The sequence below is a fragment of the Vombatus ursinus genome, unplaced genomic scaffold, assembly GCF_900497805.2.
Source record: "Vombatus ursinus unplaced genomic scaffold, bare-nosed wombat genome assembly UNPS02014769.1, whole genome shotgun sequence".
Taxonomy (NCBI): Eukaryota; Metazoa; Chordata; class Mammalia; order Diprotodontia; family Vombatidae; genus Vombatus; species Vombatus ursinus.
The window spans coordinates 232,061-246,389 of NW_020954547.1; the positions used below are offsets into that span (position 1 = coordinate 232,061).

The 14,329-nt window shown below is 36.4% G+C and overlaps 1 protein-coding gene across 7 annotated transcripts in view; it reads right to left on the bottom strand.

Annotated features, from left to right (window-relative positions):
• Positions 1-14,329, bottom strand: part of PTBP2 (polypyrimidine tract binding protein 2) — a 113,898-nt gene that overhangs the window by 63,372 nt on the left and 36,197 nt on the right. For 5 of the 7 annotated variants that reach the window (XM_027862610.1, XM_027862613.1, XM_027862612.1 and 2 more), the window contains exon 3: positions 4,143-4,218. The exons of the other annotated variants lie outside the window; for them this stretch is intronic. In XM_027862610.1, the coding sequence (XP_027718411.1) occupies positions 4,143-4,218 (76 nt within the window). The remainder of the gene's footprint in view (positions 1-4,142; positions 4,219-14,329) is intronic. 7 annotated transcript variants of the gene reach the window in all.

Here is a 14,329-nt window from a genome sequence, read left to right on the forward strand (position 1 = left end):
AATAACTGAAGACAGCTGTCATGTTCCATCTAAGTCCTATCTCCTTCAAGCTAAACATCCCCAGTCCTTAAAATTAGTCTCATATGGCATGGTCTCAAATCCCTTCACCATCCTGACTGCCTTCCTTTGTACGACGGAATCTAGTTTATCAATTTCATTCTTAAAATGTGATGCCCAGAACTGAACTTAATATTTCATATGTCATCTGCACGTGGTAGAGGTCAAGAGGAATATCACCTCCTTAATTCTATATTTAAAGAATTCCTTAATGTAATCCAACAATAACATTTTTGTCTGCCTTAACATTGCTGACTCAAATGGTTCACAGTCCACTAAAATGGAAAGGCTTATACTGAGCTTGCAGTCCACAAAAATGAACTTCTGGCCAGCCAAGTCTTCCCCAAGCCTTGTATTGTGAAACGAATTTATTAAAACCCAAATGAAAGACTTTTACATTAATACATATTACATTTCATCATAACATAATTAGCCTAAAATTTTAGCTTGTCTTACCTAAATCCAACATGTTAGCAATACCTTCTAGTTTTGTGTCTTGAGAAGCATTTATTCAAGACATCGATAAAAATGTTAAAATGGTACAAGCCCAGCATAGATCCCTGAGATAGTCCTACAGAGTCCTCCTTCTCAGTTGACACCAAATAATTAATGGAACTCTTTGGATCCAGACATTCAATAAGTTCCAAATTTAATAAACTATATTTTTCATGTAACCCACATCTTTTCATTTTTTCCAAAAGATTATTTCAGACAAGTACAGAAATAGCATTTAAAATATAATCTCCAGTAGAATTAGAACTTAATTTTTTTTTTGTCTTAGGTCAGAGAATTCTGAACTAAAAGTAATTACCACTATTTATATTGTACCTTAAGTACTATATAAATTAATGTGTAGAAATTATATTTCAATAGCAACTTTAAAAGTTGTTTCCCTTTCTACAACCCTATGAGATAAGTACTTTAAGTTGTGTTAACCCCATTTTCCAACTGCCATCCAGAGAAATTAAGTGATTTATCATATCACATAGGCAGTCAGTAGCAAAGTTGGAAAATAAAATGTTTTTCTCCAGGATGAGGAAGGCTGAAGTGCAGATCTGATTGTGGCACCATCCCTGACCCCCACTCAATAAACTCCAGGGGTTCCTTATTACCTCTACAATCAAATATAGAATCCTCAGAATTGGCATTGGGTACCTTTTGTGTGGTGTCTTTCCTCATTAGATAAGCTCCTTGAGTACAATTTTTACCTTTGTATCTCTGTGCTTTGCATATACTAATGAAGGCAGGAACTGTCTTTTTTTTTCTTATTTGTAACCTCAGTGCTTGGCATAGTACCTGGCATATAGCAGATGATTAATAAATGTTAAATGACTAAATCCCAAACATCTTTTTTTCACACCTGATCTTTCTTAACCTCACTACAGCTCCCAGAACTACTAATCACTCCCACCTTCTGAAAACTATACTCCATGGATATTTCTGACATGATTCCATTTTCCTCCTATATGTCTGTCTTGTAAGTCTCAGTATCACCTACTAGATCAATTAACTATGCCTCGCCCCCATTTGTGGGTTTGTTTCAAGGTTCTGCCCAGGGTACTCTATGCTTGTTTTCTTCATGATAACACCAATCAGGTCAAGTCCCATACCTCTTTATTACATGCTACATACAGTTGCAAAATTTCTTTTTCTAAAGCACAAGTCTAACCACAGCTCAGAACCACAGGTTTAACTTACCTCTTGAAAATTTCAAGGAACTTAAGAATACCTAGTGCTTCTAAGATAAAATGTAAACTTCTCTGTATTTAGTCTTTAAGGGCTTTTATATTTTGGCCTAACTTTCTAGGCCTGTTTCATATTAATCTCTAACGTATTTATCCATACAACCAAACTGGACTACTTGGGGCTCCCCATAGACAGTATCCCATTTCCCACTTCCATACCTTTCCACAGGCTTTCCCTCAGACCTAGAATCTTTTTTCTCCTCCCTGTTTTCTTGAAATTCTAAATGCCTTTTAAGACTTGGCTTCAGATTCAACTTATTATAACAGGTGATTGTGAATTATCTCCAGTTGCCAATAGCTTATATACATTTTGAACCACTCCTAGTACAACATAGACTTCCTAACAAAGACTGTCTCATTTTTTGTTTTTGTATCACTGCCTTGTGCTTGGCACATACTTGTGATAAATGCTTACCGAACTGTAGCATATCACGATTTGTGCCATTTATAGTTTCCCCTTTAAAAAAAAAAAGGCAGCTGACCAAAAGCTCAATTCTTAGAAGGGATTAGATAACTTAAAAAACTGATGAAGCCCTAGAGTCAGCAGGACCTGAGTTCAAAGCAAGCCCCAGACACTAGCTTTGTGACCCTGGGCAAGTCACTTAACCCCAAGTGCCTCAGAGGGGGGAAAAAAAACTCATAAAGCTTTCAAAAGGCATTTATTAAAAGCCTTCTATGAATTTAGTCAGAAGCAGTGATAACTAGGGTGACCTCAGAAATAGAAGGACCTGAGCTCATGCCCTGCTTTTAACACACAGTAGCTGAGTGACCCTGCAAAAGGCATTTAATCTCTCAAACCATAAAATGATTCTTTAGAAGAACAAAAAGACCAGGGACTACTAATGCACTGCTAATCTGCATCAGTAGGAGTAAGAGCCAAATTGAGAGTTCCTATACCACAGTGGTGAAATCAGAGGGTCTCTTGTGTCCCTCATACCAATAAACATAACAATAGCTAGGGCCATACACAGAGTCACTGTACCCAGGGAGTTAATAATCTGATTATGTCAAAAGCAGCAATTAAGAATACAAGTCAGTACATACTCAAGGGCTTACTGGTGTGGTAGAAATAAAGGGAAAGATGAGTATGGACAGGAGTTTCAACTCAATTCAATATGTATTAGGGGCAAGGTACTAAGCCAGGCAGAGAAAATACAAAGACATAAGAAATAGTTCAGTGAACCATTAAGGAGCTTACATTATTTTGGAAACACACAAAATATATACAAATTAGTAAAGAACAAGAAAAATAAGGAGAAGGGAGAAAACACTAACAGGAGAGATCAAGCAAAATTACACAGAGGAGGTAAACCCTGAGCTAGGATTTTAAAGAAAACAAACTTTCTAAGACAGTCATGAAAATTAAGGAAACATTTCAGGGGCGAAAGTATCATGATGGGAGTTGGTTCTAAGTTATGGAATCAATTAGTAGTCCAGTTCAGACAGAATGTAGAGTTTCTGAAGAGGAGTACTATCAAATAAGACTTGGAGGGGGGGGCACATGGCAGGAGAGGGGAGCTAGTGGAGGACCTAAAATGTCATACTAAGAAGTTTACATTTTATCCAACTGGCAACACCCACCACGAAAGGTATTTAAGCAGGAGAGTGGCATAGCGATAACTGTGCTTTAGAAAGACGATTTTGCTATGTGTGGAGGACTGAACGGAGAAGGAAGAACTTTGAAGTAGGCAGGCTAATTAAGAAAAGATTACAGGGGTAGCTCGGTGGCACAGTGGCACCAGCCCTGGAGTCAGGAGGACCTCAGTTCAAGTCCAGCCTCAGATCCTGGGCAAGTCACTTAACCCCGACTTGCCTTACCAAAAACAAAACAAAACAAAACAAAACAAAACCACAAACCCAAGACCCAGCGGATAGAGCACTGGCCCTGGTTTCAGGAGGACCTGAATTCAAAACTGGCCTTAGACACTTGACGCTTACTAGCTGACCGTGGGCAAGTCCCCCACTGTCTAGCCAAAAAAAAAAAAAAAAAAAAAAAACAACTAATACAGAAGTTTAAGTGAAACGTGGTGGCTTTGAAAGTGGAAAGAAGAGAACATGGAAGAGAAACTGTAGAATTAAGTTAAAAGATGAAATCTCAGCTGGGTCTTGAAGACTTAGAGCTATGGTAACAATATATTTTTAAGGACTTCTCAATCCTAAAGTTACATGACTACTACATTCAATAAATAATTTCTTCTCATAATACACACTCAATACAATTTGGTTGAAATGTTTTAAATTTTAAAACAAATTGCACTGATAAATTATTCTTGATTAGTTTAAATTCCAGTCCCCACTATATAGCAAACAATCTTGAAAGTGAGTATTTTTATCACTTACCAGTAACTACCATGCTGCTCATATTAGAGTTTGGGCTACTGAGTACACTGCCTGAAAGAAGTTCGTCAGATCCTCTCTATAAGGGGGGAAAAAGAGAGAGAGATTTTGGTATAAGTAACCTTTACATTTAAGATGTTAATTAATACTCTCACAGACAAGTTTTTCGTAGGGAATTACTTCAATCTTTAATCTCAGAATAGAATTGATATTTTTTAAAAAATTCCCAATCTCAAACTTCACCTTTTCTTCATATCCCTCTACAAGGTTATCAGAAATGCTTTTCTGTCTTATCTCCCTTTTCTTTCTCATGTCAACCTTCAGCTTTTCCCCATGCAAACATTTATACATAATATCAGCTTGAGAAACTAAAAGTGCTTGTAGCTCATGACCCAAAGACTTTAGGGAGCTTTTGTAGTACTTGAAAACACAAAGAAATAACAAGATTTTTCACTGAAGGCTCAGGGTGTATTTGGACCCTGCAAAATCCTCTCCACAGAAACTCCCAATATTTCACCCATTGCTCTTCAGACAACTGAATTTAAGTAACTACTGCGGGAAATTCATACTGGAGAATGCACTGTACCTTTTTATGTGCATAAAATATAATGCACATAAACATAGTACAATAAACATAGTAGAAAGAAACATTCTAAAGGCAAAATACAGGTCTATTTAGCAGCTTCCCTTGGTAGAAACCGAGCTGCATTTGGAATAGAGAAGACCTGTTTGAATCCCACCTCTAACTATTACTGGTTGTATGTACATCACAAACTTTCTAAACCTTAGTTTCTTCATCTGTAAAACAGGATTAAAAATACCTATAGCACCTACCTCACAGGGCTATTGTGAGGCTCAAATAAGAAAATGTATGTAAAATGCTTTGCAAACTTTAAAGCCCCTTATATAAATGTCAATTATTATTGTTACATTGAAAAATGTTTAGCAAATATTTTAGACGTCAATGAGATCTGAATCAATTTCACTGGTCAGTATGATAAATTGTGCATAAACTATTTTTCACTCACAGTAATGCCTATTTTGGGAAGAAAATGATTCAAAGTTATTTATGTACCAATCTTCCACAAAGTCCTACTTTACTGTCTCTTCATGTCATGATGACAATGTTGACTATGTCAGAGAAATGTATTGTGACAGGTTCTTGAGCAAGCTGAATTGGCTTTCACTGTTGTTCTGGCAACAACAGACTGCCTCTAATGGGTAAAGACTAGACCAGTTAACTAAAGAGAGAGAGGTTCATTTATAGGCTGGTTGCTAGATAGGTAATAAATTCTTTGACCTTTACAAAGAAAAACATCAAATGGCCTGTGTGGTACAAGGGCCACGGAAAAATCAGATGCAGAAGGAGCTACAAATTATACTTTTTAAACTGTTGATATTCCAATATGAGATCCTTGAACAATAAACAACAAGTAGTACTAGATAACACAATCATATAAATACTGACATCCTTATGAAATCAAGAAAATGGAAGTTATATAACTAGTTGTTGCTAGAGTAAGGGACAGATCACATATAAGGTAAGTTGCAGCTGAATTTATCATGATACTAATAAGTTAAAAAGATTGATTTAATCTTCAAGTAATAAATATAATCACACAAAAAAAGGTTTTCTCTTTTATATTTCAAGAACACTTGAATGATTTTTACATATGGGGGGGGCCTTGCTGGATTAGAACCCTTGTTATGGCATTTCACTCTACCCAATCAAATGGTTTTTCACTATCAACAAACAAGTATAGTGAGATCTTGAATACTCTTTGTATTATTCAGTCAACTGTGTCATAGATGTGGTTCATTGGGGTACAGTGCTTGAGAAAGAAAGCCTGCCTATTCACATCTAGCTGCCATTCTCAAGTCTACGGTCCTGGCAAAAGAGGACCAGCCACTGTATGCATAGAGACGCTTAACATCAACAAACTGGTTGATGACTTTACGATGAACTAACTGTTCAGTTGTGGTAATGCATTAAACAAAACAAAACAAACAACAACAACAAAAACAAAACAGTAAATGTTTCTTAGTCCTGTCTTGACCTCCTTTTTGCTTCTTCAATGACAGTGGTGGGAAATGGGGACAGAGTACTAAAAATCATACAGTTTTTATATCATCCATAAAAATTACCATTAAAAAAAACAACAAAAAAATAGTTTGGTTTTTTTTTTGTTTTCAACATTTACTTCCGGGGCAGCTAGGTGGTGCAGTGGATAGAGCACCGGCCCTGAAGTCAGGAAGACCTGAGTTCAAATCTCGCCTCAGACCGAACACTTGACACATACTAGCTGTGTGACCTTGGGCAAATCACTTAACCCCGATTACTTCACCAAAAACAAAACAAAACAAAACCAAAAAAAAAAAAAACCCAAAACATTTACTTGCACAAGATTTTGAGTTCCAAATTTTCACCCCATCTTGCCCCTCCCCCACCCCAAGATGGCATGCATTCTGAATACCCCTTCCCCTAGTCTGCCTTCCCTTCTATCTCTCCCCCACTTCTCTTATCCCCTTCCCCTTCAATTTTCCTGTAGGGCAGGATGGATTTCTGTACCCCATTTCCTGTATTTCTTTCCCAGTTGCATGGGAAAACATTTTTTTTAAACAAGTGTTTTTAAAATTTTGGGTTCCAAATTTTCTCCCTTCCTCCCTCCCCACCCACTCTCATTGATAAGGCAAGCAACTAAATATAGGCTTTATATGTGCAGTTATGCAAAACACTTCCATAGAAGACATACTGTGAAAAACTAACTCTATTTCCCTTAATCCTATCCTGCCCCCCCATTTATTCTATTGTTTCTTTTGACCCTGTCCCTCCTCAGAAGTATTTGCTTCTGATTGCCCCCTTTCCCAATCTGCCCTCCTATCATTCCCCTACTCTCTTGTCCCCTTCCTCCCCGCTATTTTCCTGTAGGGTAAGACAGATTTCCATACCCAATTGAGAGTGTATGTTATTCCCTCCTTAAGTCAAATCCTATGAGAATAAGATTTCACTCATTCCCTCTCACCTTCCCCTGTTTCCCCTCCACTGTAAGAGCCTTTTGTTTTTTTTTTTGTGAGATAATTTACCCCATTCTACCTCTCCCTTTCTCCTTCTCCTAGTATAATCCTCTCTCATCCCTTAATTTTATTCTCCAGATATGACCCCTTCATTTTCAACTCATCCTGTACCCTCTATCTACATCTATATATATATATGTACATATAACTTTTTCCCCTCCAACTACCCTAATACTGAAAAAGGTCTCATGAGTTACAAATGTCATCTTTCCATGTAGGAATGTAAACAGTTCAACCTTAATAAGTCTCGTATGATTTTCTCTTTCCTGTTTACCTCTTCATGTTCCACTTGAGTCTTGTATTTGAAAATCAAATTTTCTATTCAGCTCTGGTCTTTTCATCAAAAATGCTTGAAAGTCCTCTATTTCACTGAATGACCATTTTTTCCCCTGAAGGATTATACTCAGTTTTGCTGGGTAGGTGATTCTTGGTTGTAATCCTATCTCCTTTGACCTCCAGAATATTATATTCCATGCCCTTCGGTCCCTTAATGTAGAAGCAGCTAAATCTTGTGTTATCCTGATTGTGTTTCCACAATACTTGAACTGTTTCTTTCTGGCTGCTTGCAATATTTTCTCCTTGACCTGGGAACTCTGGAATTTGGCTACAATATTCCTAGGAATTTTCTTTTGAGGATCTATTTCAGGAGGAGATTGGTGGATTCTTTCCATTTCTATTTTGCCCTCTGGTTCTAAAATATCAGGACAGTTTTCCTGGATAATTTCTTGAAAGATGATGTCTAGGCTCTTTTTTTGATCATGGCTTTCAGATAGTCCAATAATTTTTAAATTCTCTCTCCTGGATCTATTTTCCAGGTCAGTTGTTTTTCCAATGAGATATTTCACATTGTTTTCTAATTTTTCATTCTTTTGGATTTGTTTTACAGTATCTTGATTTCTCATAAAGTCACTAGCTTCCAATTGCTCTATTCTAATTTTTAAGGAAGTATTTTCTTCAGTAATCTTTTGGACTTCCTTTTCCATTTGGCCAATTTTGCTTTTTAGGGCAATCTTCTCCTTGTTGGCTTTTTGGACCTCTTTTGCCATTTGAATTAGGCTATTTTTTAAGGTGTTATTTTCTTCAGTATTTTTTGAGTCTCCTTTAGCAAGCTGTTGACTTGTTTTTCATGATTTTCTTGGATCACTCTCAGTTTTTCCTCTAATTCTCTTACTTGCTTCTCAAAATCCCTTTTGAGCTCTTCCAAGGCCTGGGACTGATTCATATTTTTCTTGGAGGCTTTGGATGTAGGAACTTTGGCTTTGTTGTCTTCTGATTGTATGTTTTGCTTCTCTTTGTCACCAAAGTAAGATAATATAGTCTCACTCTTTTTGCACTGCTTACTCACGGCCAATTACTTGAGTTTTAAACTCTTCATTAAGGTAAAAGTCTTCTTCCAATGTGGAGAATGTACTGTCCCATGCTTTGGGAGTTTGTACAACTGTTTTCAGAGATACTTCTAGGGATCTGAAAATTTTCAGTTCTTCCAAGGTGCTATGATCAAGGACGAGGTGTTTTCTCTTCACTGCCACAACAAGCTCCATCACACCAGCGTTCCTCCTCACCTCAGGACCACCCTTCAGAACTGTGACCCAGATCCATGCACCAGTAAAGCAAGAGATTCCTGCCTCAGCACTGGCAAAGAGAACCCTGCAATCCCCCTCTGATCAGCCACTTGATTCCCCCTCAGTCTGTGGGCCGGAAGCTCAGGAACCAGCCATGGCCCCTGGCCACGCTCAAGACGTGCAGCTGAGACCTAGCTCCTGTCTCACCACAGTCACAGACTTTTCCCACTGACCTTCGAAGTTGTCTTTGGTGTTCATGGGTTGAGAAGTCTGGAAACCACCACAGATGCCTGTGATTCAGTCCTCTGAGCCCTGCTTCAGGGTCGCTGTGGTCTGCGGGCCCACACAGAACTGCGCTCTCTCCCCACCCGGCATGATATACCTTTCTGATCAACCATCCAGGTTGTCTTTGGCTGGAAATTTGTTTCACTCTGTCTTTTTATGGGTTCTGCTGCTTAAGAATTTGTGTAGAGCCATTTTTTACAGGTATTTGGAGGGGTTTTGGGGGACAGCTCAAACAAGTCACTGCTTTCCCTCTGCAATCTTGGCTCCGCCCCTATCATTCATAAACTTTAACTACATCTTTAAAACTTAAATTCTAAGTAATTACTTTAGTTATATAGAATATTAAAAAGTATTTTTAAAAATCAGATTATATGAGATATCAATAGTATAATTAACAGAGAAAACCAATGTATCTGGGTTAAGAAGTGTAATGGGCAATTAGGAATAAGCTTTGTGTCAATTATCTCTGACAAAGGTCTGATATCCAAGATTTATAGAGAACACAAACACTTAAGATCAAGAACACTGGTAAGAGAATATGAATAAGTACTTCATTTAAGAACTGCCAATTATTAACACTTACAAGCAAAATTAATCCGAATCACTGATAAAAGAAATGCAAATGAAAACAATTCTGAAATTTCACTTCATGCCTAGTATATTATTAACAAAGATAAAAAAGATGGAAATAGCCTAATAGCCAAGGCTGGAAGGAATGTATAAAGAAAGGCACATTAATAATTCCAAAGATAATTTGGGATTATGCATAAAAAGTGACAGAAATGTTACTACATAAATCTGTAGAGGAAAGGACAGAAAAGTTCCATACACACCAAACCATTCACAACATCACATTTATGATAGCAACGAACTGGAAACAAAGCCTTGATCAACTGGAGAATGGAGAAGCAAATTGTGGTACATCATATATATACCCAGCACTGTTACAAGGAGCTAACTCTTATATGGTGAAGAAAACAATGGCATAAGTATAAACAGAATGTAAATAAAGAGAAAAATACAAATATATATAATGTAAAATAATAGTTTTAAGAGAGGGCACTAAGTTGAAAAGATCAGGAAAGCCTGCATGTAGAAGGTGATATTTGTGCTGTTTTGAAATAAGGGAAGACTAAGAACTGAAAATAGAGGAATAGGCAATGATTATAACAATGTAAACATAATGAGCCAAAAAAACCTTAAAGCTGTGTAATTATAATGACCAAATTTGTCCTCTGAGAAGAGTGGAGAAATGAACTATTATATCCTATGACTTTCCCCTCTTTGCAGTACTCTTGAGTTTTGGAGTATGGCATATACTATCGGATCTGGCTGATGAGTTTGTTAATTTTGATGAACTGGTTTTTTTTCTCCTTTTTGTTACAAGGGATGGTTCACTGGGTAAGAGCCAAAGGAAGGAAACAGTATCAGAAACAAAAGCAATTTGAAAACAAAAGATAACTTAAAATTAAGGTTGAAAAAACTATTATGTATTATGTATATTAAGGGTGAAAAGATTCCAGGTTTTCATATTAGCCATTATTCATTTTAGATTGTTTTGAGGAAGAGAATGAGAACTTTTTTCTTGGTTTCTTTTTCCTTTTTGAGTTTCCCCAAGTGTGTTCAATCACATTTTAGTTAAGGAAAAGAATATATTTCCCCCCAAATATTCCAAAGTGTAATGATAAAAGGTAAAATAGCTGCACCTTTGTGCAGCTAGGTGGCGCAGTGAAGAGAGCTCTGGCCTTGGAGTCAGGAAGACCTGAGTTCAAATCCAGCCTACGACACTTAACACTTACTAGCTGTGTGACCCTGGGCAAGACACTTAACGCTGATCACCTCACCAAAAAGCAAAGAAACAAACAAAAAAACCCTGCACCTTCTAATTTCTACACATCTAGTCTTTGTTAAATAGACCTCAATAAAAAGTTTGATAACATGATTAGTATCATACCTATTTTTATGTAATGACTTAGATTTCATCCGAAGTTTGTCACTTCCCAACCTCATCCCCCAAGCAGATATCACATCATGGAGAATGACTACTTTTCCACAGTACTGCTTTTCATTGAAAATTTGTTCCTGAAATATTTGGAAATGCATGTCATGACCAATAAAATAAGTATTTAAACTACAGTCTAATGAACTAAGCTAATAATGTTTATGAGAATAGCCCATGGAACTCTTAAGAAAGCTGTTAAGAGGGAAAAATGCAGGCTTCCCCAAACAAGTTTGCTATAGTGAACCACATCACCTTTAAACAAGTGACTCAAAATTACATAAGATTCCATTGTATTTATTATTTGATTTAAAAAATTGACTTGGCAAAGTAAAAGCATACATTAAAGAGCATGTGCTAAGATCTATAAAGATTTATTAGATAAATTAGATTTGAGATTTTTTTTATATGACACATTACAGAACTTAGAAGCTAGATAATTTAGTTCTAAGTCCAACAACCTCATTTTACAAATAAAGAACAAAACCTGAAAGGAAAAATGACCTACCTAAATTCACATAGCAAAGGGCAGCACCAGGATCTGAACTCAGGTCCCAACTCCAGTTAAGCCATTCATTACATTATACATTAATGTTAAAGTTTATAAAAAATATTAAAGTTTCAAAGTACTTTCCTCATAATAAACCTGCAACTTAAGGAAAGCAAGATCCAATTTTCTTCAATGATCTTCTGAATATCGTGAGACCACAAAAAATATTTATATTAGCTATTTTTGTAGTGCTAAAAAACTGATAAGTAAAGGGGTACCCATCAACTGCAGAATGGCTAAACAAAATACAGTATATGAATATAATGGAATAGTACTGTTCTGTATGACAAAGGAGATAAGTTTCAAAGAAACCTAAGAAACTTGTATGAATTGAGACAGAGTGAAGTCAGGCGAGCAAAGAGAACAATTTAAAATTTAACAACAATAATGTAAAAATGAACAACTTTGAAAGACTTAAGATTAACTCAATAAGTCATAATTCCAATGCTACCCAATTCCCAAAAGAGGGGTATGGTCTAAATATGAAAAATGTAATTCCAATATTTTTTGGAAAAGGACAGTAGATGGAATTTATTTTGCTTGAGTATGCCTGTTAAATGAGTTTTGTCCTTTTTTGGGTGGGAGAGGGGAAAGAAACTAAATGACTAATTAAAAAAATAATTTTTTTTAAATAGCAAGGGAGACATATCCTTGCCAAAGGTGTTTGTTATTGTTATAGCAAATACCCCACACACAGTCCAAACAGAAAAGATTCTCTAGAGAAGATGCTGTCTACATGCGTCATTGTGTTAATTGTATACATCACTGGCACACTACATGGACTTTTCAATGAGCACCACAGAAAATCAGAGGTATAAACAAGCAAATAAAATTAGTATTGCCCAAATTACTACATGCCATTGAATGGGAAACCTACTGACTGAGACTATCAGTACATCTAACTAGCACAGTGATTTTCATTCATTTGTTCATCTTGGACAGACATTATTCCTCAAAAATGTTGACACTCCTGAAAAACTGAGACTAAGTGTATCTTATACTTCACTGCCCACATTTATTTACCCATGGGCATTCTCTGTGCCTGAAATGCCACTCACTGCCCACCACTTCACCAAACCAATTTCAACCTACTGTAATGCTAACAATCCTTTCAAAGCCAAGCTCAAACAACAACTCTTTGCAAATGGTAGGCATTCAGGAACTATTACTCCACACAATACAATGCACCCTTTTCTTCTCTCCCTTTATCTTTTTATTCTGCCTTTTCAGCATTCATTCATTCAGCTGCCATTTATTAAAATATCTATGTAGAAAATACTATGCTAGGTCCTCAGATACAAAAAACATTAAGTCATGCTCTTTATTCTCATTGACATCATTTCAAAGGATCACAGAATCAATGAGTTAGAGCTATATAGAAAGGTCCTTTGTAATCAATGCACTCATTTTACAGGTGAGGAAACTGAAGTCCAAAGAAGTAAAGAGATTTGCCCAAGTAGTTAAGTGACAGGACTGGAACACAAACCTAGGTCCACTGCCTCCAAATCCAGTGTGTTTTCTACTGCAGTGAAGGGAACAAAACACAAATATAAATGTTACAGTATTACATTTCATTTTGGAAATTATTGTAACTTCAATAATTTTGGAACAATTCTGCTCCTCAGCATATCAATATATTATTAGAGTTCATCATTCTCTTAAGCAGAACAAGGTTTCCAGGCTCACAGGAAGTAAAAGACCGCAAGAGATTTTTGGATGGATTATTTAACAGACTGATGAAGAGCCCCAGATTTTCAGGCCCATCTGAAGTGTGCTGGTATAGCCAAGAATAAAAAAATGCTTTTTAATTTGTAAAAATGACCTATTTCCCAATTTTCAGCACCCCAGTCTTTGTACTATCTTGCTCAACGACATGTTTTTTTCTTTATAGTAATAGTTACCAACTTAAAAAAAAAATGGTCCTCTCACTATTCTTCCAGCTTTAAGAAGTCTACATCATACTGTGGAGGTATCTATAACAACCCTCCAACTTCCAGGTCTCTCTGAAAATGTTTGTTTTCTGTGATTAAATAGACTATTTTCTCAGTAACAGTTTGTCAGTTCTTGGCAGTTTTTAAATTTCACCCGCATCCTTTGCTTTTTGGTTTGACTGATTCTGTTTTCACTATAGGTTTGAATGATCCACAAGATGCTCAACTTACCCATATTAACAGCTGCTAGTATCTGTAACAATCATTATGTGTGCTCTTTTGTCAGAGAAATAAAATACAATAAAAGAGAACAGTGAAGTACGTATGCATTGCATAAAAGCCAATATTCAGGGGCAGCTAGGTGGCGCAGTGGATAGAGCACCGGCCCTGAGGTCAGGAGGACCTGAGTTCAAATCCAGCCTCAGACCAAACACTTGACACATATTAGCTGTGTGACCTTGGGCAAGTCACTTAACCCCAACTGCCTTACCTAAATAAATAAATAAATAAATAAATAAATAAATCCAATATTCAACTAACAGAAAACTTAGTAACTAAAAGGTGGGGAAATCAGGTTACTTCAGTTTAATTTGGTCAAGGTCAGAAATCTGAATTGGGGCAGAATTAGTAAAAACACAAAATCCAAGGCTATCATAAAATGAAACAATATCAAAATTACTGCTTGTCCCAAGAAATTAACAATTATTTCTATTTTTGGAGGGATTTTAGGGATGGTATTGTGTTCCATTCCAAAATTTCCTCCTTCGTAGTCACATAACTTGCTTTTT